This window comes from Hoplias malabaricus, chromosome 2 (genome assembly GCF_029633855.1).
Source record: "Hoplias malabaricus isolate fHopMal1 chromosome 2, fHopMal1.hap1, whole genome shotgun sequence".
In the NCBI taxonomy this organism is placed as follows: Eukaryota; Metazoa; Chordata; class Actinopteri; order Characiformes; family Erythrinidae; genus Hoplias; species Hoplias malabaricus.
In genome coordinates this window covers 34640986-34667283 of record NC_089801.1, presented here as the reverse complement: position 1 = coordinate 34667283, position 26298 = coordinate 34640986, and the positions used below count along the sequence as shown (strand labels likewise).

General features: G+C 41.7%; 3 protein-coding genes across 3 annotated transcripts in view; 1 reads left to right on the top strand and 2 right to left on the bottom strand.

Moving 5' to 3' along the window:
* LOC136682004 (neuronal tyrosine-phosphorylated phosphoinositide-3-kinase adapter 1) overlaps positions 1-11149 on the bottom strand; it is a 35034-nt gene extending 23885 nt beyond the window's left edge. The window contains exon 1 of the mRNA XM_066658795.1: positions 11080-11149. The gene's annotated coding sequence lies outside the window, so the exon portion shown is untranslated. The remainder of the gene's footprint in view (positions 1-11079) is intronic.
* A 3824-nt stretch (positions 11150-14973) lies between these two features.
* Positions 14974-22361, top strand: mogat3b (monoacylglycerol O-acyltransferase 3b). Its single transcript, XM_066658840.1, has 8 exons — positions 14974-15348; positions 16655-16750; positions 17148-17255; positions 18060-18130; positions 18291-18495; positions 19020-19194; positions 19559-19743; positions 20751-22361. The coding sequence occupies exons 1-8, from the start codon at positions 15318-15320 to the stop codon at positions 20903-20905; spliced, it is 1026 nt and encodes a 341-aa protein (XP_066514937.1). The 5' UTR covers positions 14974-15317; the 3' UTR covers positions 20906-22361.
* Positions 22362-22635: 274 nt separating this feature from the next.
* On the bottom strand, positions 22636-26095 carry znhit1 (zinc finger, HIT-type containing 1). The gene is made up of 5 exons (XM_066658927.1): positions 25987-26095; positions 24516-24686; positions 23842-23921; positions 23549-23718; positions 22636-23339 (listed from the first exon to the last, which is right to left on the bottom strand). The coding sequence occupies exons 1-5, from the start codon at positions 26006-26008 to the stop codon at positions 23318-23320; spliced, it is 465 nt and encodes a 154-aa protein (XP_066515024.1). The 5' UTR covers positions 26009-26095; the 3' UTR covers positions 22636-23317.
* Positions 26096-26298: the final 203 nt, after the last annotated feature.

Below are 26298 nucleotides of genomic sequence, written 5' to 3'. Positions count from 1 at the left end.
TATTCCTAGCTAAAAATAAACCACTCTCTCTCTCTCTCTCTCTCTCTCTCACATACACACGCACATACCCACTGACTCCCACACTTACTCCCCCACACACACACCTACACTCATATACAGGAACATTCACTGCCCCCCCCCCCCCCCCAACACAAACACACACACACACACACAAATACTCATTAGCACTACATTAGCTAACATCCGTTTGTCTGATGAAGGGAGCACAGTTTTCATTTCTGTAAACACTTTTTTATATGACATTTGTTATTAAAACTTTTATGAAATGTTATTATGCTTTTAATTTCCCCTTGGTTTTTAGTGTCTTGAGCCTATGAACACTTCTCTATTATTATATACCGTTACTATTACTATTATATGTTATGTATTATAATGTTATATATGTCAAATACATGTTATATATTATAAGTTACACATTGATAAACACACTGATCATATTAGTCATATTTTGCTTCCCATTTTAACATTTTCTAATATCAAACTATTACATTCTATTAATGTATTATTTTATTATTTTGGGGTTTACAATCTTCAAGGTTTCATTTGAGTTAATTATAAGAAACACGTGTGTAAAATCTGTTAATATTTCTCCATGTTACTGATGTTTGAAAATTAATCATTTAATGACTAAACATGGCAGGTCTTAAATATCATTATAAATAAATACATGAACTCATTGAGTATATTTTACAAAATCAGCGTCATTAACTGCACAGGTGAAAAATATCCCGATATTTTAAAAAATGTATTTAATGAATGTGTTTATTTAAGTGTTGATGCAGTGTAAAATCTTGCCAATGAAAGCCAGCAGATGTGGAAAATTAATGAGGTCAGCTTGAATTATTACGATCAAGCGATTACGTAATAACTGTGACAGTACTGTAGGCTCCTCAGACACAGGGGTGGATTAGTGGCTGAGCCAAAGGGGCCAGTGCCCAGGGGTCTCTGAGTGCCAAGGGCCTCCAGGGGCCCAAAGTGGCTGAATGACTGGGGACAGTTCCGTTGGAGAAACAGAAACAAGTTGAATGAATAGTAACAATGTAGAAAATGAACTAAAGGTCACCTTGTCTCTAAATATAAAGTAATTAATTGCCCCCAACATGAAGAAAATGGGCAGGAAATAAGAGGCTAATTAACATTAAATGAGAAGGAATACTTTCTAAATAGGTTTTTACAGGATTTTTAGAATGTTCACATTGAACATTGTAACAACAGAGTGGCACTTCATTACACTTACATAATTATGTGGAAACATTCATTCATTCATTATCTGTAAGCGCTTATCAACTTCAGGGTCACAGTGGGTCCAGAGCCTACTTGGAATCATTGGGCGCAAGGCAGGAATACACCCTGGAGGGGGCGCTAGTCCTTCACAGGGCAACAACACACTCACACACTCACACCTATGGACACTTTTGAGTCAACAATCCATCTACCAACGTGTGTTTTTGGACTGTGGGAGGAAACCGGAGCACCCAGAGGAAACCCACATGGACACTGGGAGAACACACCAAACTCCTCACAGACAGTCACTCAGAGTGGGACTAAAACACACAACCTCCAGGTCCCTGGAGCTGTGTGATTGCAACGCTACCTGCTGTGCCACAGTGCCGCCCATGTAGAAACATGATTATGATCATTAAATACATGCATTAAAAAGTGACTAATGTGTGTAATGACATGCACTGTACAGTAAACACACTGTGATGTTTAATGTAGAATTCATAATAAGTAACAGATGCATTAAAATGTAATAAAAAGCCTATGATGCTAAACACAGAGCAAATCAACAGATAATAATCATTTATTTATTTATTATTATTGGTAAATTGTTTGATTACACTGTGCTAAAGGAACAGTTTATATAAGGCTTGCTCAGGGGGATATTTAACTCAACAGAAATTCTCCATTTAGCCAGATAACTTAAGCCTAAAGACCAGGATTATCCATTATTAAAGTCCCTCAGCTGTGCTCCTATTGGAAAGTGTTGATTTTGGGTTGTGGCTATCCAGATAACTGAGAAACCTAGATCTGGTTTTTGTGGTATTGCCAGTGTGTGGTGTTGGGGTGGAGGCTCATAAAGACTCTTGTGCCCAGGGGTCTCATGAGACCATGATGCGTCTCACTTTATAACTGGTATCAATATGGCTTCTATGTTTGAGTGAGTGGGTTAATGTGCAGTTGGGAGTAGGTCTACTGCATATATCACTGCAACACACACACACACACACACGTGGTACTGCGGCAGTTGGCCAATTAGACTCCGCCTCAAATCCACTTCTCACAGGTATCTCCACACAGACAGAGACTCTGTGAACGTGTGTGAGTGTATGTGTGTGTGTTACAGTACAGTAACAATGGCTGAAGCCTCACCATGGATTATCCACTGTTTGCCTGATTCTCCGAGCTGACAGAAAAAACCACTCCTCCTCCTTTTCCTCCCTCGCTCCTTCTCTCCTCTTTTCATTCTCCTGCACTCTGTCTCTGTCTCTGCATGCACAGATGCACAGAAGCACTCGCTGACCCCCTCCTCTCCCTCCTTTTCTCTCCCTCTGCTCTTTTTCACTCCCTCCCTCGTTCTTTCCCTCTTTCCCAAGTCCGTCCTTGGCTGCACCATGTATTCACTGGAATCAGCAGTAAGCAAGGTGACTCAATGCAATTCACACACATGAACAAATACACACATACATACACACACACACACACACAAACACACACAGACGACATCAGCAAGACCTGCCTGTGTCTGATGTATCCTAGACTTTTACTGACCTCTTTACTGAGCTCCATGTTTCTGAAGGAAGGGTTTGTTACCGTGGAGATGTGTGGAGCGCATGGTTGGATCATGCATGTAACTATGGGCGTAACATAATGATGAAAGCAAGGTGGCAGGAGGGAGCTGAGTAGGTTGTACTCGTGATCAGAACAGGCAGGGGTCAGAACTTCAGCACTGATACTTCTCATCAAAATCCAAAAACAAGGCAATGATCAGCAACAGATTAACAACAAGACAGTACTGATCAGACAAGGCAGGGAGTATAAATACACAGAGCACGTCAAAACAGGAGCACCTAGGGATGAACAGAAACCGTGGTGTCTGAGCAAAATATGAAAAATCAAACAGTGAAGAACAGTGAACACTTAAAAATCTCGGAACTGGCAACCACTACATTTAACTGCTTCATTTTTATAAATGTATTGGATCATGAAATCTCAGATGTCTCAGGACATTGTGCACTCACTACATACTTTATTAAATATCATAATTCTACTAGTGGATATTTCATATCCAAGCGGTTGTAATGCCAACACATTCCCCACATTACCATTAACAATTAGACATAAGGCTAATCACCCATCCAGCGATATTTTAGCAGAAGGCTTGCTGATATGAACATTAGTGTTACCTGTTCTCATAAGACTAATGATCCTAATAATAATTCTGATCATTGATTCACAGAACAAGCTGCTAACAACAACAGAACAAGCCATTTTCGGGCCTTTAAAATACAGCACTCTGTGTTACTCACTTTTCTACCAGACGTGTAAATATAAGCTGAAGATGAAGAAGGTCGTTTTAGGGTCAGCTTTGACTGTAAGCAACTTGAATAAATGAAAGTGTGTGTGTTTGTGTGAAGAGGCACTGTATTAGTGATGCAGACTTGGATACACACACACACACACACACACACACAAACACTCACACAGCTGCTAATTCATCTCCAGTGAAAAGAGGATCTGAGCCTTTGATTAAGCATCAGTGTGTGGGAACGTGAAACAATATAAACACTCAGAAAAACATGCACACACACACACACACACACACACACACACACACAAACACACACACACACACACACACACACAAACACAGAGGCAGACAGTGAAGTACTAGATCCTTTCAAACATGGATCCCGAGGGAGGGCTATGTTTCATAGTTTGATTATTACTAACTGTGTATTCAGAGAGGAAAGGAGAGGTGTGTGTGTGTGTGTGTGTGTGTGTGTGTGTTAGAGAGAGAGAGGGAAAGAGAGTGCATAGGTCGTGTAAGGACAGGCAGAGTGTAGGGATGACAGTGGCAAAAATAAATCACACAGCTCGAGGCGGGAAAGAAGTGTAACCTATTTATCAACACACACACACACACACACACACACACACACACACACACACACACACACACACACACACACAAGACATAGCTAACATGCAGTAACCCAGCTTTTCTACGGTTGCTAAAGCTACTTCTGCTACCCAACAAGAATTCCAGCCCAACGACACCTCCTCCGGTATCTACACTACATGTCCAAAAATCTGTAGACACGCCTTTTCATTCGTAAGCTCAGTGAGTCTAGAGCAGCTGCACATGAGATCATGCTCAATGCCAAGCGCTGGCTAGAAGACTGTAACCTCCCAACACTGGGCTGTGGAGCAGTGGAACTGTGATGTAGAGAGTGAGACAAAGAGATCCATCTAACACAGTGGGTTTATGATCCAGAACTAATCATCCAACATCAGTACCTAACCTCACATGAGTTCACGCATGCATTCAAATCCTCACACAAATTTCCTCCAACATCTGACGTCAAGCCTTCCTAGAAGAGTAGATGTTGCTTCTGCACCAAAGAGAAGAACAAATTAACGGTAAATCATGTGTAAATCACACTTTACAAACTGTTCCTTTACTCTGTGTGAGATATTTGGGTGGCAGCACGGCAGAATGACCTTAAATCTCTCTGTGTTACTGGGGCAAGATGGCCCACTGTGTGGAAGAGGAGGGGAACGATGCCCAGCACAAACGGAGCTGTAATTCTGCCTGGCAGCGTTTCTCCAGCTTTTTAGCACATCAAACACAGAGCCTCCAAAAAATGTACCAAAAATAGATAAAAGTTGAACATCTCCCCTTCTCTGCTGTGGATGTTTGGATACAGCTCTCTCTGAAACATTCATGTTCTCCGTCACTCTCGCAGACTTCCCATGTTGCCGACTCGCTCATGGCTAAAAACAAGCTGTAGTCTCCCATCTTCTCGGTCTCCATCAATTTTAAACTAGTCTCTGGTGATGTATAGTTCTTTACTTAGTGAAGACACTGCTTATAATGCATGAAGTCAGAGACTGGAAAGATGAGTCATAGTGGACACAGATGTGCAATTGTGTCAGGGCATGAAATGGGACACAATGGAGCACCTGCACATGAGCCCATGTGTGTATAGGATGTGTAGTTCGTTGCCTAGGCTCTTTGCTGTATGGGGAACATATACAGTACATGAATGTCAGCTCACATATTCATCCACTTAATCATTCATCTACTTAATTCAATAATATACAATCAATTATTCAGATCAGTCTGGGAGATAATCAGACATACCCAGCATTTGAAGATTTGCCCGCAAATGAAGATGATTTCTAAGACCAACAACTTACTTAGAGTTCAAATTTGTTCTGGAGTTACACAATGCTGTAGCTTACGAATAAATATGCAATCTGATTGGCTAAAAATGTGGATGTTTAACTAGCCTGGATCTCACTCACTCTCTCACTCACTCACTCCCTCATACATGCTGACTTACATTCAGACACATTCAGATGAGTCCTACTCAAGAACAAAAACGCGTGGGCTTCCTGCACACAAGACTATGGGAACATAACTTGGGAAGTGGAAGATGACATAAAACAAGAACACAAGAGCGTAAGAACACACAAGAACCCACACTGAGAAACAGCAAACCCTTCACTCACTCATATACATACTCAGTCACCTTTAGGCACTGAGCCACAGGGGGCAACCCTACAGCTGGTTTGATCAGTTTCTACAGAAAAGTCAGACCACAGGTCAAAACATCAAAGCATAACGTATTAAAGCATGATGAATTTGGTAAAAATGAAGAGCTGTGAAATGTCCCAGAGAATAATCTGGGAGAGAATCTAGGCAAAGTAAAAAAGCAAAAATTTTAAATTCTATAGGGAACCCTTTAAGGCTGTTTTTATAAACGACTCTGGAAGCATTTGCCAAAAGTATATGATGACAATTACATAGTTGTGATATTCACATGGACACAATCCCTGTCGTGTAATATTGCATAAATCATTAGTGCACAACTCCAGTCCTTGAGGGCCGGTATCCAGCAAATATTGGTGATCCCCCTGCTCACACACACCTGATTCAACTCATCTGTTAATTGCCAGGTTTAAAGGGTGTGTTTAATCAGAGCAATCACCAAATTTGCTGGATACCGGTCCTACAAGATGGGAGTTGTGCACCTCTAGCGTAAACCATAGACTTAGCATGCCTACACACTAGACAATACAACTATGCAGCGTTATACGCATACGCATGCAGCTCTTGTCTGTCTAGAAGATGTGTATATGGCTGGAGCAGGGGCGGAGTTTGTATAGGTCAAAATCTTGTGGGAAATTAGACATTTTACAACTGGAAGGAAATACGGACTCTCAAAATCCAGACGAAATCTGACAAACCAGAATTAACACAGAAACACTGTAGGCTGTGAATATTTATGTTCTGTCAGTCCGGCATCAAGAACTGGTAATAGGTACACTGCCTGATTAGCTTTCCTCCATTTTGGATTTTCATCCCTCGTTTGCCATTGCCCGCCCATCCTTGTTTCTATTGGTTCACGTCAGAGTCCATTGCGCCAAAAGTTGAAATGATTTGAAGGAGTGTTGTTAACTGAATACAGGCGCGTTTGTAGTCTATCAGAGCTGTCACTGAGTCCTAACTGAAACACATTTGATCAATGCGTTTCTGACGCCACATCAGCCTTTAGTGTGTACACACCCTTGCTCCTGTGGATTCTGACCTTATATCACATACAGTCAGCTACAAAATGGAAAACATTGCTATGATTATGTACTGTCCACTCTGCATTGTCTAGTGCTGGTTTAGCGTCCCTGATTGTTCGCTACATTAGTTTTGTAGCTCCTATGCAAAACTAAAGCATTATAGAACTAATAACCACTGATGAGCCAAAGTTAGTTTAAAGTTGCATCTCTAATGCAGCAATGCAGTGAGGCCTGTTCAGGCGCTAATCGAGCATTAGCACTTCTGGCAGAAGCAGGATTTCATTTTAACATACTGACAAGGGCTATGAAGGACCTATAGCATAAATGCAGCTATAAATGCAGCTCTGCTGTGGGAATTGGACGGCTGCTGCGCTGTCAGAAAAATAAAAAGTCTGAGTTCCCAGATTAGCACTGTCATACTGGCGCTGCAGAAACTAGCGTGATTCCCTCATATGTTGCTGTCTCTCTTTCTCCCTCTCTCTGTCTCTCACTTTCTATTCATCTCTTGTTCTATGGAGCATCCTCCGTCTCTGCCTGTCGCTCATCTCTCTCTCTCTCTCTCTCTCTCTCTCTCTCTCTCTCTCTCTCTCTCTCTCTCTCTCTCTCCTCTCCCTTTCTGGGTGTGTGTATGTGTGTGTGGTGATCAGCCTCCCTCTGAAGCAGACAGCTTCGATGCATACATGCCGGAAAATTTCAATTTGGGTTTTTCCAGGAAAATCCGCAGTGAGGTGCTTGAGCTTGGATCATCCAGACAGACAGACAGACAGATACACACACACACAGAGAGAGAGAGAGAGAGAGAGAGAGAGAGAGAGAGAGAGAGAGAGAGAGAGAGAGAGAGAGAGAGAGAGAAACTGATGGACTAACAGACAGCTCTAAAGCTGGGCGTGAAAAATGAGCTTTAAAAGATGAGCATTTGTCAAAGCATAATCAGCATCTCTCTCTCTCTCTCTCTCTCTCTCACACACACACACACACACACACACTGTCTCTCACCTACTTCTCCATGTCACTCTGACACACACACACTAGTCTCCTCCCTTTTGCTCTTCGTCTGGGTCTCTCCCCATCGCTCTCTCTCTCTCTCTCTCTCTCTCTCTCTCTCTCTCTCACACGCTTCAACCTTTTGCTCCGTCTGTCTACCTGAGCGCCGCCATGGCCTTATAAGGATGAATGTCTGCTCCTTCTTTTCCTCTGCTGTGCTTTTATTCACACCTTCTCTCTCCATCTTTTTCTTTGCCCTCTCCCCTGCTCCTCCTCTGGCTCCAGTAAAGGCTAAATAACTCGGTGCATGGCATGGTGGCCATGAATGAGCTGCTTGTGTATGTGTGTGTGTGTGTGTGTGTGAGGGAGAGAGAGAGAGAGAGAGAGAGAGAGAGAGAGAGAGAGAGAGAGAGAGAGAGAGAGAGAGAGAGAGGATGAATGATAATGAGAAAGATACTGCAGGTAGGGGAAAGCACCACTGCAATTCAGCACCAATGCACCCCCAGTCAATGGGTACAATGCACTAAAAACACCCTCTCTCTCTCTCTCTCTCTCTCTCTCTCTTTGCCTGTCTCTGATTATTAGCCAATCAAGAAGATAATAATATCCACCTAAAATGTACCTAATAATCTGAATGCTTATTACACCTTTACTGTACCTACATAGACTCACTCACTCACTTGTTTATGAATTCATTCATTCATCCATCCAATATCTAATACCTAAAATGAGCACTTCTCCAGGGCTAATTGCTCAGACATGTAAATGCACTTACTCAATGAAGTGATTCTTACTGAAAGGGTCCACTGCTGCTATGATCAGGTCCTGTATTGATTATCTGTCTCCTCTAACGCTGTCTGAATGCTCCAGACAAGGTGGGGCATTTTCCCATGTCTGCACATACACAATCTCTCTCTCTCTCTCTCTCTCTCTCTCTCTCTCTCTCTCTCTCTCTCTCTCACACACACACACACACACACACACACTTACTCTCCCTTTCCCATCACATTTACCTGTCTTCCTCTACCTTCCCATTACTCATCTTTTGTGCTGTCTCTGTCTTCATCTCTCTTGCCTTCTTCCTCTATCACTTTCCTGCTCTCCTTCTCTTATCTCTCTCTCTCGTTTCCCTCCTTCTGTCTCTCTCAATCACTCCCTCCTCTCTCTTTGGTTCTAATTTTCTCTCCCCCGTCCTCGTTTTACCTCTATATCTCTCTTACACTCACCACTCTTACTCATCTATGAATTTTTCAATCTCTCTCTTGTTATGTCAGACACCTACTACTAACTCTGGCCAATGCCGCATGCTATAAACGGAGATCATTAAAGCAGAAGCACACACACACACAGACACACACACACACACAGACACACACATACTACTGGTCAGCAGCACACCCACACCCACCCACACACCATGCTGTACACTGTCAAAGAAAAGGTAGTGTAGACTATATTATTTAATAAACACGTCAGTATATAATCACAACAATGTAAATATATCACCACATGTTTTAAGCTCTATTATTGTGGTTCTATAAAGACCAATTACTTTCAATAATCAACCATTAAAGAAACATTTTGTGGTATAGAATCAGCAGGGGCACCGCCAGGGAATTTTAGGCCCCATGAAATGATATCAGATTTTTAGGGTCCCTGCCTGTCACAGGCTTTCAGACTCATCCTAATTAGCCTCCAGTAGCCCAGTAGCAGTATTAATAACAGTAGCTAGAATAAAAGTATTCATAGAAGAAGTACAGTTGCAGGTAATCTTAATAATAGTGATACGCTAGTTTACAACAGTAGTAGTAGGACTACACTTAAAGTAATAATACCAGTAGTTATAGTAGCATTAGTAGCCTAGTAGAAGTTACAGTAGAAGTAATGGTAAAAATATTAGTAGTAATAACTTATTATCTGTCTAGTAATAACAAGACGCTAACGGTATATTTATGGTAAAACTGTAGTAGTTGTAATTAGCTAAAAATTGTAGTAATAGTAGCAGTAGCCTTGATACCAAAAATATTAATAATATAGTAATATAGTAAAAATTATAATAATAATACCTATAATGTACAAATAAACACACATATACACCAATATATACCAATGTTCCAATAATATTAATAGTAGCAGTAGTAGCCGTAGAAATTGTAGTAATCATAGATGTAAAAGTAATAATGGTAGTATTAACAGTGTTATAGTATCTTAGTAATAACATTAATAAGCTAGCAGTAGGTGTAATAGCTGTAATAATAATAGTAACAACAAGATATAGCAACCACCGAGGTCATGGGGATAATAGTGGACTAGTATCTTTAGATAGTGTTAGTAGCAGTGGTTGCAGTAATAGTAGGAATGATAGTAGTAGTACTCCAAGCTTGTCACACGTGAGCCGCCGTTTACCGGAGACGGTAGGTACGTGAGGAGAATATAAAGGGGGTGGTAACGAGGGGGAAACCGGTGAAAACACAGTGAGGAAAATCCCCGCATCACAAAAATACACGATAACTGAATGAAAACTGAAACGTGGCGTGGTTTAAAGGACCGAGGCGCGCGGCAATGTTTTTTAAAGGCTTTCTGCCAACCAATCACCATTCAAGTTCATACTACACACACACACACACAAGCACACACACACATACACACACGACACTGTACTTGTGGGGACTGTCATTAACATCTGTATAAATGTAACCATGTAATAGCTCCGAAAGCTAAGTCTAAATCTAACCTCATATGTATCTGTTTTCCTAATAATGTGAGGATATTTGGTCCCCACATGGATAGCAATGACAAGTACGAAACACACACACGCACATAAAATTTATTCATGTTTTATTAGTCTATAAGGGAATTAGTTCCCTGTTTTTATTAACCCTTCTCGCGTACAAGGTGCTGTTTTTGTGGCGGGAAAAAAACGAGACGTCAGCTGACACTGACATTTTCAATGGAAAAACAAAAACACAAACACAAGTGCTGCACCATTTAAGGTGGACGGGAAAATTGGAAGACGCTGGTGAAATGAGTCAACATCAGTACGGCGGTGAAATGAGATGGACGCGGTGTTGGGTTCTGATGTAAATAAGCATAAAATATAAAAGGAAAAGGGAAGAAAATAAATTCCAGCCTCCTCTGCATCTCCACCCTCTCCCGCAGCCCGCGTGTTTACAGCCTGGCGGCGGGCAGAGACTGACCGCTGGGTTTAGCCGGACCTTTGGAGAGTGTTTCTGAATGAATTTTGACCGTGCGGAGGTGCTGGTGTCTACATACCCGGCTTGTTTTGGCGTTTATCGCAGACCTCAGACTCGGAGTCAGCAGCAGCCACGGGATAAAAATAGAAAAATAATAATAATAAAAAATACAGTCTACAAAATGAACCGAATGTCACGCGAATGTAAACATCACAATCCTCCGCTCCAGTCCCGAGGAGAACCGGCGTGGGGGAAAAACGCCTCTGTTATCCGTTTATCCGTTCCTCACTGCGACGCTGCAGGGCGGGAAAAAACCGAAAACATCAGAAAACAGGCGCGTGAACCGGAGAGGCGTCTCGTCACGTGCCCGCCGTTTCACCGTTTCACCGCGATGAACGACGAGACCAAAACAGAACAGCAATGTCATCCGTGTCAACATTAACGTCGTTGTTTTTCGTTTTCTCTTCGTTTTTCCTGTTGTTTCCTTCCTTTTCCAGCTTTTTCAAAAGCAAAATCCCACAAAAATATAACAGCCCCCGAAAACAGAGCTCGCCACTGTTTTCAGTCAGCGCGCGCGCCTCGCCGGTGTGACGTCGCCGCCGCCGCGCTGCGCTCGCGCTGCCGCTGTTTTTGTAACGGTCGACATTTTTCAGTCCGCCATGCTATACGCGGAGATGGCGCGCGCGTGGAATTGTTTTTTCCCCCTCTTTGCTCCTTTCAAATTCAGCACCTGATTTGCTCGGTTTATGTGCGCGGGGACATAAGCAGGTCTGCGAGCACGAGGAGCTACAGTCTGAACGCTCTCTGGACGCGCAACAGAGAGCACAAGTCCCCAAAATAAACACTACACACGGACTCGGGCGCCTTAGACAAACTGTCTTTAATTTTGTGTAGTTTATAGTCACACTCAGACATTCACACAGACCACACACATACTAGCGCATATATATATATATACCAGACGCTGAATATATTTGACTAAATGACTAACCCCTCAGACCAGACAGACTATGTATAAACCAAATGAATGCACTTTTATGACACTCTATGATCTGTGATGATGATGATGATGATTTTTTTTAATAATACCTATTATTATATTCTTCCAGAAGTGGCACTGGGTATTCACTGTGGATTAGACTCTTATATGGGCCTTACTCTGACTACAGGATACAACATGGGTCTGATCATTATTTGACTGATCCGGACGATGGTCGACAAGAATGTGTGACAATCACATTCTGAACTGTCCAGTACCTGAAGTGAGTTTACAACTGATCTGAATTGACCCACTAACTGAATTGACCCAGTAATAGCTCTTTTCCACCAAAGTAACTCTGGTTCATGAACCTGCTCCATTCAGGACTCTTAGAACCTTGGTGCTATCCAGCAAGTCCACGTTTCCAACAGTTTTATGGGAACTATCAGCAAGGGAGCATTACTCAGTTTCACAGTTGCTGAACTCAGAGCCAGAACCATAGATAAACAGGTCCTGCTTAGTTTGTGAAGAGCTGAGTAAAGTAACCAACACACCTCGTGTGTTGTTGACCAGCCTCAGAAAACACACAGGTGAAGCATTTTGCTCTTTTATTTCCCATTTCAAAATGAAAATATACACAGACCTGTCAGGTTCTCTGGCAAAGTACAATATATTCCATTGTGCAAAGACTCTTTTTTTGAAGCTGCGAGCTTTCTCAGGAACGTCTTGGTTCCAGCTGGGAATTAACTTTCTGGTTCTGGAACATTAATGTCGGTGAAAACTTGCCAATAGCTTCCAAATTAGGTTTGCGAATAGGAAACGAACCATGTTCAGCTATAACTCAACTGACTTTGTAACTGAAATGACTTACACATACACCTGTGGACAATATCACACACACGTACACCTGTGGACATTATCACACACACGTACACCTGTGGACATTATCACACACACGTACACCTGTGGACATTATCACACACACATACACCTGTGGACAATATCACACACACGTACACCTGTGGACATTATCACACACACGTACACCTGTGGACAATATCACACACACGTACACCTGTGGACATTATCACACACACGTACACCTGTGGACATTATCACACACACGTACACCTGTGGACAATATCACACACACGTACACCTGTGGACAATATCACACACACGTACACCTGTGGACATTATCACACACACGTACACCTGTGGACAATATCACACACACGTACACCTGTGGACAATATCACACACACGTACACCTGTGGACATTATCACACACACGTACACCTGTGGACAATATCACACACACGTACACCTGTGGACATTATCACACACACGTACACCTGTGGACAATATCACACACACGTACACCTGTGGACATTATCACACACACGTACACCTGTGGACATTATCACACACACGTACACCTGTGGACAATATCACACACACGTACACCTGTGGACAATATCACACACACGTACACCTGTGGACAATATCACACACACGTACACCTGTGGACATTATCACACACACGTACACCTGTGGACATTATCACACACACGTACACCTGTGGACAATATCACACACACGTACACCTGTGGACATTATCACACACACGTACACCTGTGGACAATATCACACACACGTACACCTGTGGACATTATCACACACACGTACACCTGTGGACAATATCACACACACGTACACCTGTGGACATTATCACACACACGTACACCTGTGGACAATATCACACACACGTACACCTGTGGACAGGTTCACTCACTCTCATCTGTTGACAGTTTCCCTCTCACAGTGATCCACACTGCTGAGACTGGATCAGTGTAGGCCTCAATTGCCGCAAAGACACAGGGACTGGACCAATAAATGGCGCAGTTACAGCAAAGAGGCGGAGACTTGTGGCTTCATTTAAGAAACCACTGCACTGCGTTATTTCATTCTATGTCTTAAAGTCTCTGGACACCTTTTTATCCAGCAAATCTCTGGATAATCCGTTGGGTTGAGAAGACTGTTCTCTCTCTGCTTCAGCAACAGCTATGAAGACATTATTTTAGAACATTGTTGTCACGATTTAATTGCCTTCAGTCACAATAGCATTACTGAGATCATGTGCTGATGTTGGATGATCTGTTCTGGAGCACACACTCATCACCTGTACTGGATAGAGACCCTCACTCCAGAGAACGCAGCTCCACGTCTGCCACTGCGGGGGCTTCATAGCCCACCAGCCCAACATTTGCATTGGACAGAGTTCAGTAAACACAGAACATCTCATTCTGTCAGTTTGTTTTACAAACTGTTTTACAAACGCGAGACTAGGCCTGATGGACTGGGAAATAGAGAGAGAAAAGGACGGGAAGGTACGAGAGACTAAAAAGAGGCAGAGGAACGGAGTTGGTCGAGAGGGAACGATAAAGTGTGATAGAGTGATAGTAGGGAAAGTGTGATGCAGAGTGATATATATATATATATATAGAAAGGGTGATAGAGACAAAGAAAAATGAGATTGTGAGAAATCGAGAGTGAGAATGAAATGAAGTGTGTGTGTGAGAGAGAAATAGCGAAAGAGACAATGAAAAAAGAAGTGAAAAGTGGGTGTGAGAGCGAAGGTTTGTGTGTGAGAAAGGTGAGCGATAAAGAGGCAGAGTTAGAGTGAGATGTGGAGACTGAGAGACAGAAGGGAGTGTGAGAAAGAATGAGACACAGAGAAGGCGATTAATGTGTGTGTGTGTGTGTGTGTGTGTGTGTGTGTGTGTGTGTGAGAGAGAGAGAGAGAGAGAGAGAGAGAGAGAGAGAGAGAGAGAGAGAGAGAATTAAATGCCGTGCTACTGATAAATCGTCTTTAACGTTGAGAATTCCAGGCGTGTGACGACTCCCTTTTGGCCACGCCCATTGTAGAAAAATCCTGCACGCGAGGACGGCTGCGCTTTGAAGTTCCCGCGCAGGGCGTGGGGCGGAGTTTGGAGAGGGTGAGGAGGGCAGTGGCCAGGTTTGACTCTCCGCGAAAATGGCGACGGATTTGATCCTGTTTTCGTTCCTTTATTTCGACACGACCCCGGCGCCGCCCTCGCTCTTCGGCTGTAAACCGGGCTTAACTCGGAACTTCGTCGCTAACGATCCGCTTTCACGGTCTACGGAGCTTTGACTGACAGACCCCCTCCACCCTGAGGAAAAAAAAAACACAACAGCCCACGTCGCGTGCACGCTGACCAGTGTTATCTCGCGTGCGGATTGCACCGATCAAAGTGCAATTCCACGTGCGCGCACTCGTCCCCGAGAGAGCGAGGACTGACGGGCTGACCGCAGGAATGAGCGGCAGCGAGGTTCTGAACGGCACAGGTGAGATAACCTTAAATTTTTTTTCTCAGTGAAGGGACTGTTCGACCAGAGTCCGAGCCGCAGTCTCGAGGAGGGAGTTAATGACCAACATCTGCTTTGAAGTCGTTTTTATATCAGCTGTTTACACTGGAACAGTGCAGGGTTTTCAGGGAAGATTTGTGAGGTATATCGAGTTGAACCTTAAATTTCTGGAGAGATCATCATGCGAGAGGAGGACAGGCTGGGCACTGCTGGACAAACCACACATCATTTAGTGCACTGTCTGTATGCAGCTACATGTAAAACTATTCAGTCAAACCAGAGAGAGAAATCGTTTATTGCCTTGGCAACAGTGTATCTCACTATATTCATGCCAATAAAGCACCGCTGAATTGAAATGAGAGAGAGGATGATTGAGAAACCGAGGGGAAAGAGAGAGAAAGTAAGTAAGCAAGCAAGTATAAGCGTGTTCTCTGTTGAGGATATCTATTTGACCCTGTTTACACAAACGTCTGCCCCAGCTGTGCTCTGTGGTGTTTGTTGGTGTGAGGCTGAAGGAACGAAGACTGAAGCTGAAATCTGGTATATTACCTAACATCTGTGCTGCAGGTCAGGAGGTCAGATTACACACTGTCAGATATGATAACATACTAGAGCAGAAGTCAGAGATGAAGATGAGACTGCTGACATTCCTCCAGCAGGGTTAAAGGTTTAAAGGGGACATCCTGCCACAGTTTGAATGTAAACAAAGGTGGTAAGTGTGGTCTGGCGTGAAAAAGTCCACTCTAGAGAAGCCTAAAGGATCTCATTTCTTCACAGTAGTGGTAGGAACCAGATGTCTGGAGGGTGTAACTTCTCTAACTCCCCCTGAAAAGACCTGATCACACCTGTATTGTGCTGGCTATGGTGTCTACTCTGTCAAAACACACCTGTTTACTGGAGTGTTAAAAAGTCTCGAGCGACTGCTTGGCATCAGAATTCTAAACAATGCCCACTGAAAAAATGGCACACACATATGGCATACTTCTAGCAACCATACAGGAGCAATTGTAGTTCTACAATTACAATATTTTTGTTGCTCTGCATATTTTGTCACCCCCTTTCACCCCCATCTTCAATGGTCAGGACCACCACAGAGCAAGTCACAGCAGTGCTGCTGGAGTTTTGAAACCCTGTGTGCACAGTCCATCAAAGGTCCTGTATATGTTTGTAAGCCAAAGCTGTATTTTCCCCCTCAGAATGTTTCTCTTTCAAGAAGTTCATCAAATACAGTGATTTACTTCATGAGTGTAACCGTTCTTTCTTCTGCGATGTGTCTTTTCTTCAGTTGGCGCAATGAAGGAGGAAACAGAAAAATCCCGGTGGAAACTGTTTATTGAGGATATCAGTGTTTTACAGCTGGTGATGACCTTTTTGTTCATGGGTGAGATATATATCACACACATACACAGAGCGATAATGATCGATGATATGAAGAAATAAAAAGATGAGATGTCTCAGAGTAACGCCTGTGATGACCAACTCATATCAGCTTGCGTCATCCTGGACACTTACTCAAAGAATGAGGTCTTGGGAAGTGTCCCTTTACAATGCCTCTGTCCTATGTTTTTCTGGACCTGAGCTGCACCTTTAACATGTATGTGTATGTTATCTTTCATTTTTAATTGCCCATTTTCTCTTAATGAGAAACATCATCGATGCTCTGGAGAAGGCAGGCTACTTTATCTTCCATGATATTTGTTCTGCTATTTCCGATGATGATAGTACAGTTATGAGAACAGTTTTGTGCTTATTTACAGTGTGTTTTTCTGTGTTTTCAGGTGTGTCATGTCTGCTGCTGATGGTGTACCTGATGTTCACGCCTCTGTGGCCCATTCCCACTGTGTATTTCTCCTGGCAGATCTATGACTGGCATAAACCTGAGAGAGGTAAGTGGCTCGTTTTTAACCCCCCCCCCCACACACACACTTTATCCTTTCCCCATTTCCCAATAACACAATCCCTGATGAAACAATTGCACCCATTGTTTTTTTTGCAATGCCTTACACATTAACCCACCTCTTCAGGCTCCGTCTTAATCTTATTTCCCCATCTTTGCGCAACACATCCTGGGCAGAAAGTCCTGTATCTGAAGAGCTTGTGCACGGTCTGTTTATGTAAATGTTGCCACTTGTAGTGTCTACCCAGAAAAACCACTGATGAGAAATGGCTTTCTGTTATGTACAAAGGGAAAAACAAATTCAGTCATCATTTATATATCATTCCTTATGAAAGACAGTATTCTGTTTGTTTAATATGCTAAATGATCTCAGCTCTCAAGGAACCAAAGTTTGTTTATCATCAAAAATTAGCAAACAGTATTTATGAAAGGAATATTTTAGTATTTTTACTTAATTTTTTAATTATTATTAATTTCTGTGGAAGGCAACTGTCATGAGATAAAGAATTAGATTTTTTTTGTCCCTGACTGAACCATGTTATGCTCCATAGAGTGGGTCCCCTACACAGACTCTGATATATCCAGGCCATTAGGTGTCAGTATAATGTGGGTTACATAACACGAAGCAGCATGAGTGGAGAACATGGCTCATTGCTCCTTTTATGCAAAACTCAAACTGAATTGTGCAAGGTATTGGTATATTCAGTGTTTTAGGCCACAGCTGCACTTTCAGCTCTCCCCAAAACCACGTTACGATTTTACAACTGTGACTGAGTGCAGTGCTGTCCACTAGGTGGCAGAAGAACAGAGTTTGTGAGGAACTGGAAAGTCTGGACACACTTCAAGGAGTACTTCCCAGTGAAGGTAGTCTATACAGACACTTCTTATTACTGACAGCTCTTTGGAATGTTTTAAACTTTATGAAATGTAATGAAAAAATTTTTTAATGAATAAATATATTAAACAACATATTTTGTAATGTCTTTCTTAAAATAATTGAACAGTTCTACTTTTTTTTCTACAGCTGGTGAAAACTGCAGAGCTCAGTCCCAGTAAGAACTACATTCTAGGTTGTCACCCTCATGGCATCATGAGCATGGGGGCATTCTCATGCTTCAGCACAGAGGCTGGGGGCTTTGCAGAGACTTTCCCTGGGGTCCGTTCTACTCTGGCCGTTCTGGCCGGACTCTTTCGCCTTCCAGTCTTCAGAGACTATGCCATGGCTGCAGGTCAGTGAATGGAGATTGATAGAGAGATATTATCTGCTTTTTGTTAAAATGGGGGAGTTCTTCACTTTTTTTTCACATTAAAGCACAGTTTAATTGTCATTACCTTTAATGATTTTTCAACATCTATTTTCAGATTTATATATATTTTAATTTTTTTTTAAACCCTCATCTTTGTGATGATCAGTGTATTCCTACTATGATTTGTTCTATTCAAGCAAATGGAACAAATCCAGAAAATCGACTGAAAGGAGTGGATGGTTACATTTTTATGATTCAGAAGTGCAATGGAAGTTAAAATTGCTTGCTGCTTTAGCCTCTACAAATGCCTTTTCATGAATAAGTCATTACGAGGAAATTGTTTGTCTGCATCAAACAAAACTTAAACATTTATCTAATATGGCAGAAACATATATTTTTAGCATAATATGTTGTTCTTGGCCAAATAACAATGATTTAATAATGCTGTCAAAGCAGTTAAATTATAGATAATACACTCTATTTGATTTGAATTCAAATGTTCACAGGCCTACTTCCGGTCAGTAAGGAGAGTCTGGAGTACATATTAAGCCGAGGTGGTGCAGGCAACGCTGTGGTCATCATCATCGGGGGAGCGGAGGAGTCGCTGGCGTCTTCTCCTGGAGTTAACACTGTGGTCATGAAACACAGGAAAGGCTTTGTGCGACTGGCCTTAGAGAACGGGTAAGAAGGAGAGAGAGGAAGAATGAGAGAGAGAACAGTAAAAGAGATATTAAAACATGTGAAATTAATGCTGGAGTAATGAAATTCTATCAGTTGTGTTTGGGATAAGCTTGCTAATGTTTGTGAGACTGAATGCAAGCAGATCTCACAGCAATGTGCTGATATTCTCAGAAAGGGGGCCAGTAGTGTATATATGAAAGCAGCTCATCCAGTTTGAAGATACATTTGTATCCACACAACTCTGAAAAAAGTACCCCCCTTCCTCATATTGTTAACTTAGCCTTTATGAATCCAGTACAGTGTCTTCTATGTGCCATTCTTCCTTGTTTAACTACGTTTCCCACGTGCCCTTGCTGTGCCCCAGGGCCGACCTGGTTCCGGTGTATTCTTTCGGCGAGAATGAGCTGTTTCCTCAGGTGGTTCTATCCGAGGGAAGCGTGGGCCGCAAGCTGCAGGCTCTCTTTAAGCAGATCATGGGTTTCGCCCCCTGCATCTTCACTGGGGGGCGCTGGCTCCTCCTGCCCTTCAGAAGACCGGTCACCACTGTGGGTTAGTCCAAAATAAAACACCTAATAAATCCTGTAAATGCTATCAAAAGTGCTCTGGAGATGGGTCCGCTGTAGCCTTGGACTTTGAAATTGCACAGATAGAGACGTCCAGTGTCAAAGTGACTCCAAAGTGTTACCAAAACTGGCAAAAATACAGAGATAGCAAAGAGTGAGGAAAGTCTTGGGTTATATGTAATTTAGTTATTTATAGGTTTTGCTGGTGACTCAGACAGTCGCAGAGGCAAGATAGATCGAAAGTGAAATAAAAGAGCTTGATGTAATATCTTAACATTAATATAGTTTTAAAGACCCCCTCCAAGGTAAATCAAGTGTTGAGCCGTGTTAACATGCGCATGTGTTGTTGTTTACACATCAAAAGATGCTTCATGAGAGAAACAAAAGGTTCATGGCTGAGCGTTTTTGCTTTGAAACTAGAGAGCTCCAAAACAGTCTCAAAAACACTGATTCAGGTAACCAGGGTTTATGACATCACACAGCGAAGGAACCAGTCCCATTAAAGTTCAGAGTAGGGCTTTCGAGCTGTAGATGAAAGACTGAGATGTGGGTGGGGAGAGAGGCAATGATCATTTAAATATTCATATATGTGTATACTTAATGAAGGTGAAGGTGTAGAGTTAAGTCTAAAAAACTATTATTGTATTAGGGGGTTTCTGTCTTGGAAATCGTTTCTACATCTGTAATTTTGATGATTCTTTTTTTAGTTTTTAAGGATTTAAAAACATTCCATTCATTCCACACTCCACATATGGCAAACCAAAAATGATAACCAGTAATCTTGAATTTATTGCTTTTTCCATGTATCCACCTATTCAGCCTCTTAACAGTTTAGCCACACCCATTCATACTCATTCAGATAATGAGGCACAATGCAGTGCAGCCAATGGGAAACAAGGTCAAAAGAAAATTCAGTGTTTATAAAACAAATTAAATTCAAGTGGTTTATTTATTGCTTTATTTTTAATTTCTCTCTCTCTCTCTCTTTTGCAGTGGGCAGTCCCATATCAGTGCCTTATGTGTGCAATCCGTCCAAAGAGCAGGTGGACCACTATCACATGCTGTACATGGAGGCTTTAACCAAACTCTTCCACACACACAAAACCAAATGTGGACTTGCAGAGACACATGAGCTCCGCATCATATAGATACTACACACACAGAGACAAAAGCCAAGTGCACACAACATATCACACAGGGAGCAGGCTTTAAGTTTCTCTGCACTTTCTCTGAGGAGACTGAGCCAGTGTCCTCAAAACGACACCAGAGCTTTGGTACAGGTTTTTTTTATCATTTTAAAATATTTACAGAAGTGTTTAAATTCCCACCGTCACTTACTCAATTGTCCGGTCAGAACAGCCTGAGAGTTTGTGTGTGATTTCATATAAAATGGGAGGAAAATACAAAGCAGCTACAAATATATAAAATGCTTGTTTTTTAACTTCCATTCTTTTCCAAAATGTGATCTGGATTTCCAAGAAATCTGCTGGGAGATTTCTCCACAACTCCAAAGTGCAGTTTTAGAATCGGGAAATAACTTCTAAAGTAGTTCCCTCTGTGTGGGACGATCATTTTCTAGCTTAGGAATATCTTCTATCACTTGTGCTTTTTACTGTTTTGACTGGGTATGACATAAATGAGTGGTGGTGTTGTACTTTTGCACAGTAAAATGATGTGTCACTGCAGTGATGATGCAAACAGCTGCAGTTTTCATGATTTCCAATCAAACAGTACAGATTGCTAAATGATTTACTGATCTATCACAGCAATGCAAACACTGGGTGCCTTTGCTCTTGCTCCAAAATTCATATTACTGTTTTCCATAATATTTTATAAACCAGTTCTTTGCAAAACGATTACAGCGAATATTGCACTATTAGGAGTGGAGTCCTGTAACAGGTTGTAAAAATGTGAAGATGAATGTTTGTACAGGACGAGGCGCAGTATGACTGTTATAATAATGATTTTTTTTTTTTTTTAAAGAGATTTTCTTTGTAAGGTTTTAATCGTAAGGTGCAATAAGAAAATGCTAGACTAGGGCATTACTGAGACATTGATTTTGTCTCCCTATGTATGATGTCTGAGACAGTCCTGTCACTGCTTCATATGGAGATTCAGTACTGTATTCCTGCATGAAAAGCAAGGGCATTTCTTTTGAATATGTCATTATACCATTTATCAGGAAAACCATCCAAACTTCCACAGAACCCAGTCTTCCGCTGAGGACGTGTACCATTAAAGCGTCCCTCTGCCACATCAGCGTGAATGTGCACTGGGCAGGAACCACCTCATCAAATGGATTATAGAGAACCATGGTGAAGTAAAATCTGGCAGTGAAACATAGGAAATATGGTTTTAGCCTTTCCATCTGCACCTAAAATGAAGAGAAAAAAAGCAGCAGTTCTCAGGCAAATTCTTCAGCAGATGGCGGATATAAGGGGAGCTCCTTGATGCCAGCGAACATATTCATTCATTTCATGATACACCATTATAATGGTAGGGTACCAGGAAAACCATGAAATCCTTTTACTATGTGAATCCATTTACAATGAGTGTTTTAGACATTTTATTTAGATCTATTGTAATAAAAAAATTGGTTAAAAATTTTTTCATAATCTATTTTTTTTCTTACACATCTTTGGTGCAGTAGAATACTACAACACGTAGAGTCACTGTCACACTGGGGTCTTGGGGTCTTTTTTCCTCCCCTCACCTCTGTGTGGCCCATATCTGTGTGGGCTTCTACTCACACTCCAAACGCACATTGGTAGGTTGATTGGCTGTGTAAAACTGTCCGTGTGTGTGTGTGCAATAATATGATTGTAATCACAAAATACTTTTATTTTACAATGTTTATTTCTTTTAACATAAGCAATAACGGAACAAACAACAGCCTGAAACAAGACTTTGTGGAATTCACAGGAGAACTCCAGCTCCTTTCAAAGAGCTGTCTCAAACAATGCTAAGAAAAGCAGACTGTATCCTGTGGGACTGAAAGCAGTACATCCTGTAATGTGTGATACACAAGAAGAAAATCACAGTCTGTATTAGAAGCACGCTGACTCCTGCAACTTCAGTCATTACCTTGGAGCCAAAACCAAGTTCAACCACTTCAGCCTCATGCTGCAGCACCAGCTGACAGAGAACACACTTCTGTGTTTAAATTAAAGCTGATTCCGCTCTGTCTTCTGTGCCACTGGCCAGGTGTTGGGGTATGTGTTGACCTGCCTAATGTGGGTGGTATGGGAGATGGTTTCATCCAGCACAGCTGCTAGCAGATTTCCAGTCCAGCTGGACAGGTGTTCTGAGACATGAGTGTTACCCCTTGGGAATGAAGTGAATTAACCTGCAGATGAGCAAGTATAGCAGGAGCTCTAGGAGTTCAATGAGTGCATGAAATGTCTGTCTTGCGTCAAAGCCTGTACTTCTGCAGAGCCTCTGAGCAAAGAACCTCACCCCTTTTCCAAGTAGGATGTCCCGATCTCCTCTGGGAGTGTTTTACATGGAAAATGGACTGTCTGGTAATGTTGAACATGTTTTCCAACAACCAGCATGAAGCATTACACCGTCCACTTGAGGCACCTGCGAAAGAGATGACAGTCAGAGGAATGTTCACAATGTGAACCAGATTTTCTGGTTTTGCCGGACGGACACTATTCTACCTAAGCCCTTTGTTTTGTTTCTGAAACCTAACTATACACACAGGCTTTCTGATGTTTGCCTGTATGTAATTCCAGGTCAGATTTGATATCTGTGTATTTTCTGCTCCAGTGATGTACAGTGTGGATTACCTGGTCTCGTGATGTGTCCCTAAGCAGCGCACACAACAGTAGCGAGCTCCACAGGTCACGCAGGTGTAGTTGGAGGGGAAGCCGCACACAGCACAAAAATGACGCTGAGGAAGTTTAGAGGGCTCTGCACAAGCTGTCAGATAGTTAGGACCCTCACTTACACTCAGATCCTGCATTCACACAGAGAAACACAAACAGGAGGCAGTAAGTGATTGATATCTTTTTTGGGGGGCGCAAGAGAGAAACTACAGGGAGAAGAGATAAATGTGTTTTTAACAGCACACACAACTCACCTCCTCCTCAAGTAGCGCCTGAAAGTTTTTTCGGAACCGCTGCTTGAAATGGTCCCCTCTGGTTTTTTTCCTCCTCTTCCCTGAGGTTACAATCATACACACACACACACACAGACTGTAAAACACACTGGTTCCCAAAGTGGGGTGGTAATTGCAGCAAGGGTGCAATAATGCAGATGACTGCGATATATAATGCATATCATGTGTAAGAATTCCACTGTAAAGGTGATTTGTCACTATTTTGTTTTGTTCAATAAGAATTTGCAGTTTTTGTATGTATTACAATGTTTAAAACATCAGGAGTACAAATACGTTTTAATGCATGTTTTTTGTGTGTGATTTATCATTTTAATTAACTCTATACCTATACTCTATACTATACCAACAGTTGTTAAGATGATTTAAAATGGAGATTATGGCGTTTCGTGGTCTCTTATTCTAATAAAATGACCATTGTAACACTAATTAACAGTTTATTTATTTTTAAATTATGATAATAATACATTTAAATTCGTAATACCTTTTTACCAATGTTTTATATTAAATAAAAAAAAATGTCCCTGCCCCTAGTCTAACATTTCCAAAACTGTTCATGTTTAGCATCACATTATTGTTTGTGTAGTATAAGCAGTGATGCACAAGGCCACAGTAACACCTGTGTGAAATATTCTCACCAGATTCGTTATTCTCATCAAACTGTGGCAGCCTCTTGACCAGCTGCGGGAGGCTTGCATGAGGGTCATCCTGAAAGTTGTCCTTCTCCAGAGCCTCGAGCTGCCGAGTGAGGCGGCGTTGACGGGTCGCAGTGTCCAGCACACGCCGCTGGCTTGGGTCCTGTGACCGCACTGTACCAGATGACAAAACAAGATGATGTATAAACAAGATCAGTTTCAAGATATGTAGCACCCAGTGGATCCTTCTAACTAATTCATTCTCATGTTCAGCAGGCTGGAGATTCTCCACAAGGGGGGAACCCAAAACACAAAAACACCATTGGTGCTTTGTGTCATAAACACTCTGTTCTTTAAAATAATGTTACTTCTCCATTCCCTTAGTCAATGTCATTGCCTTTGGCTAAGGGACAACTTTGGTTTGGTTGCTATGATCATCTGGAGATTTGACACAAATCGCTTCCTGTTCCCTTTCAACGCCAAGAAAGAATGCTTTACTTACCCTGATAGTGTGTTTTATGTCTAACTGGAAGCAACAACCTGTTTAGGGCTTTTTTCTGTTGTGAAAGGCATTTGTATCTTTGTATAGGGCACTATAGAGTGGCAAGCCTTTTGTGATGCTTCCAGGCTACAGCAGTTAACACGTCTTCTTGTATCATCAAATCAAATCTAATTAAATTTACTTCTATAGTGCTTTTTACCACAGATGTCACAGGATCAAATTAATTTCCATTATTTCCCATATTAATCATTCCAGAACAGTAATGACAAATATTAGAAATCTCCAATGATACATAATCAGTGAAAGCACAACTAATGGAATACTGAGGGCTTTGTATGTAATGCCCCCCAGTTGTTTTTAATAAATCCCTGAACACTCAAGTTTATTTAGAATTACATATAAAAAGTTATTAACTAGAAAAACAGCCTTAAATGTGGTTGAGATGCAACTGAACAACCCGTAGCTCGAAAACCCTGCCTTGAATGTTGACAGTATTGGTCCCCTAAGTTTGTGACGTATGAAACGCTGCATATGTTTATTTCACTCATTATACGTAAGAACTACACCACACGACCATGATCACTGGAGTTTCTTTAAAATACAGTGAAATATTAAAACAACTGGCGAAAAATAAACATACTTGTGAACGCGGTTCATGTTTTATAACACAAAAACAGCGTACTAGTGTGATTAACACTTTCCACAAGTAACTTAATTAACACTAGTAATATCTGAAGTTGAATTCTTGTTTGATTTTTTCGTTCCACCTTAAATGCCATAGTGTACTGACGCCATTTAAGATGGAACAATAAAATGAAATCGTGCATTAAATAGTGGCCACATCAGCCTTGCACTTAGTTTTCTGCTACCAAAGGGCAAAAAATTCTCAAAGTTCTTTGAAATGAACACAAACCTCTGGTTTTAATAACAATTTCACATCATTAACTCTCTTAGAACAGACACTTTACCTACCTGCTATTTTCTTCTCCGCCATTTTCAAACGCAAACTCCACTACGGAGACCTGGCGTGGACAAGTTTAGTTGGAGTGTCCGTTATTAGATCGCCCTCTGCTGTTTGTGTTCACAACGTATGTTAATATTGAATGAAAGGACGTTACACATCACAGATTAGTAAAATTTGTAACACCGCCCCGACACCTAGACCTTTCGCTTTCTTTCTCTCTCACCTTTTGAATCAGAAATGGAGGACTAAATTATTTTCTCTCCTTTATCCTACTCTTCTTTTTCTCACTCTCATCATTCACTGATCCATGTGGAATCTAC

What these genes read in the sequence shown, in the direction of transcription:
- mogat3b (XM_066658840.1), top strand. Translation starts at nt 15,318, where the DNA reads ATGAGCGGCAGCGAGGTTCTGAACGGCACAG. An exon ending in CGAGGTTCTGAACGGCACAG is followed by an intron (nt 15,349 to 16,654) that starts GTGAGATAACCT and finishes TCTTTTCTTCAG; the next exon opens with TTGGCGCAATGAAGGAGGAA. An exon ending in AAGACCGGTCACCACTGTGG is followed by an intron (nt 19,744 to 20,750) that starts GTTAGTCCAAAA and finishes TCTCTTTTGCAG; the next exon opens with TGGGCAGTCCCATATCAGTG.
- znhit1 (XM_066658927.1), bottom strand. Translation starts at nt 26,008, where the DNA reads ATGGCGGAGAAGAAAATAGCAG. An exon ending in AGGCGCTACTTGAGGAGGAG is followed by an intron (nt 23,719 to 23,841) that starts GTGAGTTGTGTG and finishes GTGTGAATGCAG; the next exon opens with GATCTGAGTGTAAGTGAGGG. An exon ending in GGGACACATCACGAGACCAG is followed by an intron (nt 23,340 to 23,548) that starts GTAATCCACACT and finishes TCTCTTTCGCAG; the next exon opens with GTGCCTCAAGTGGACGGTGT.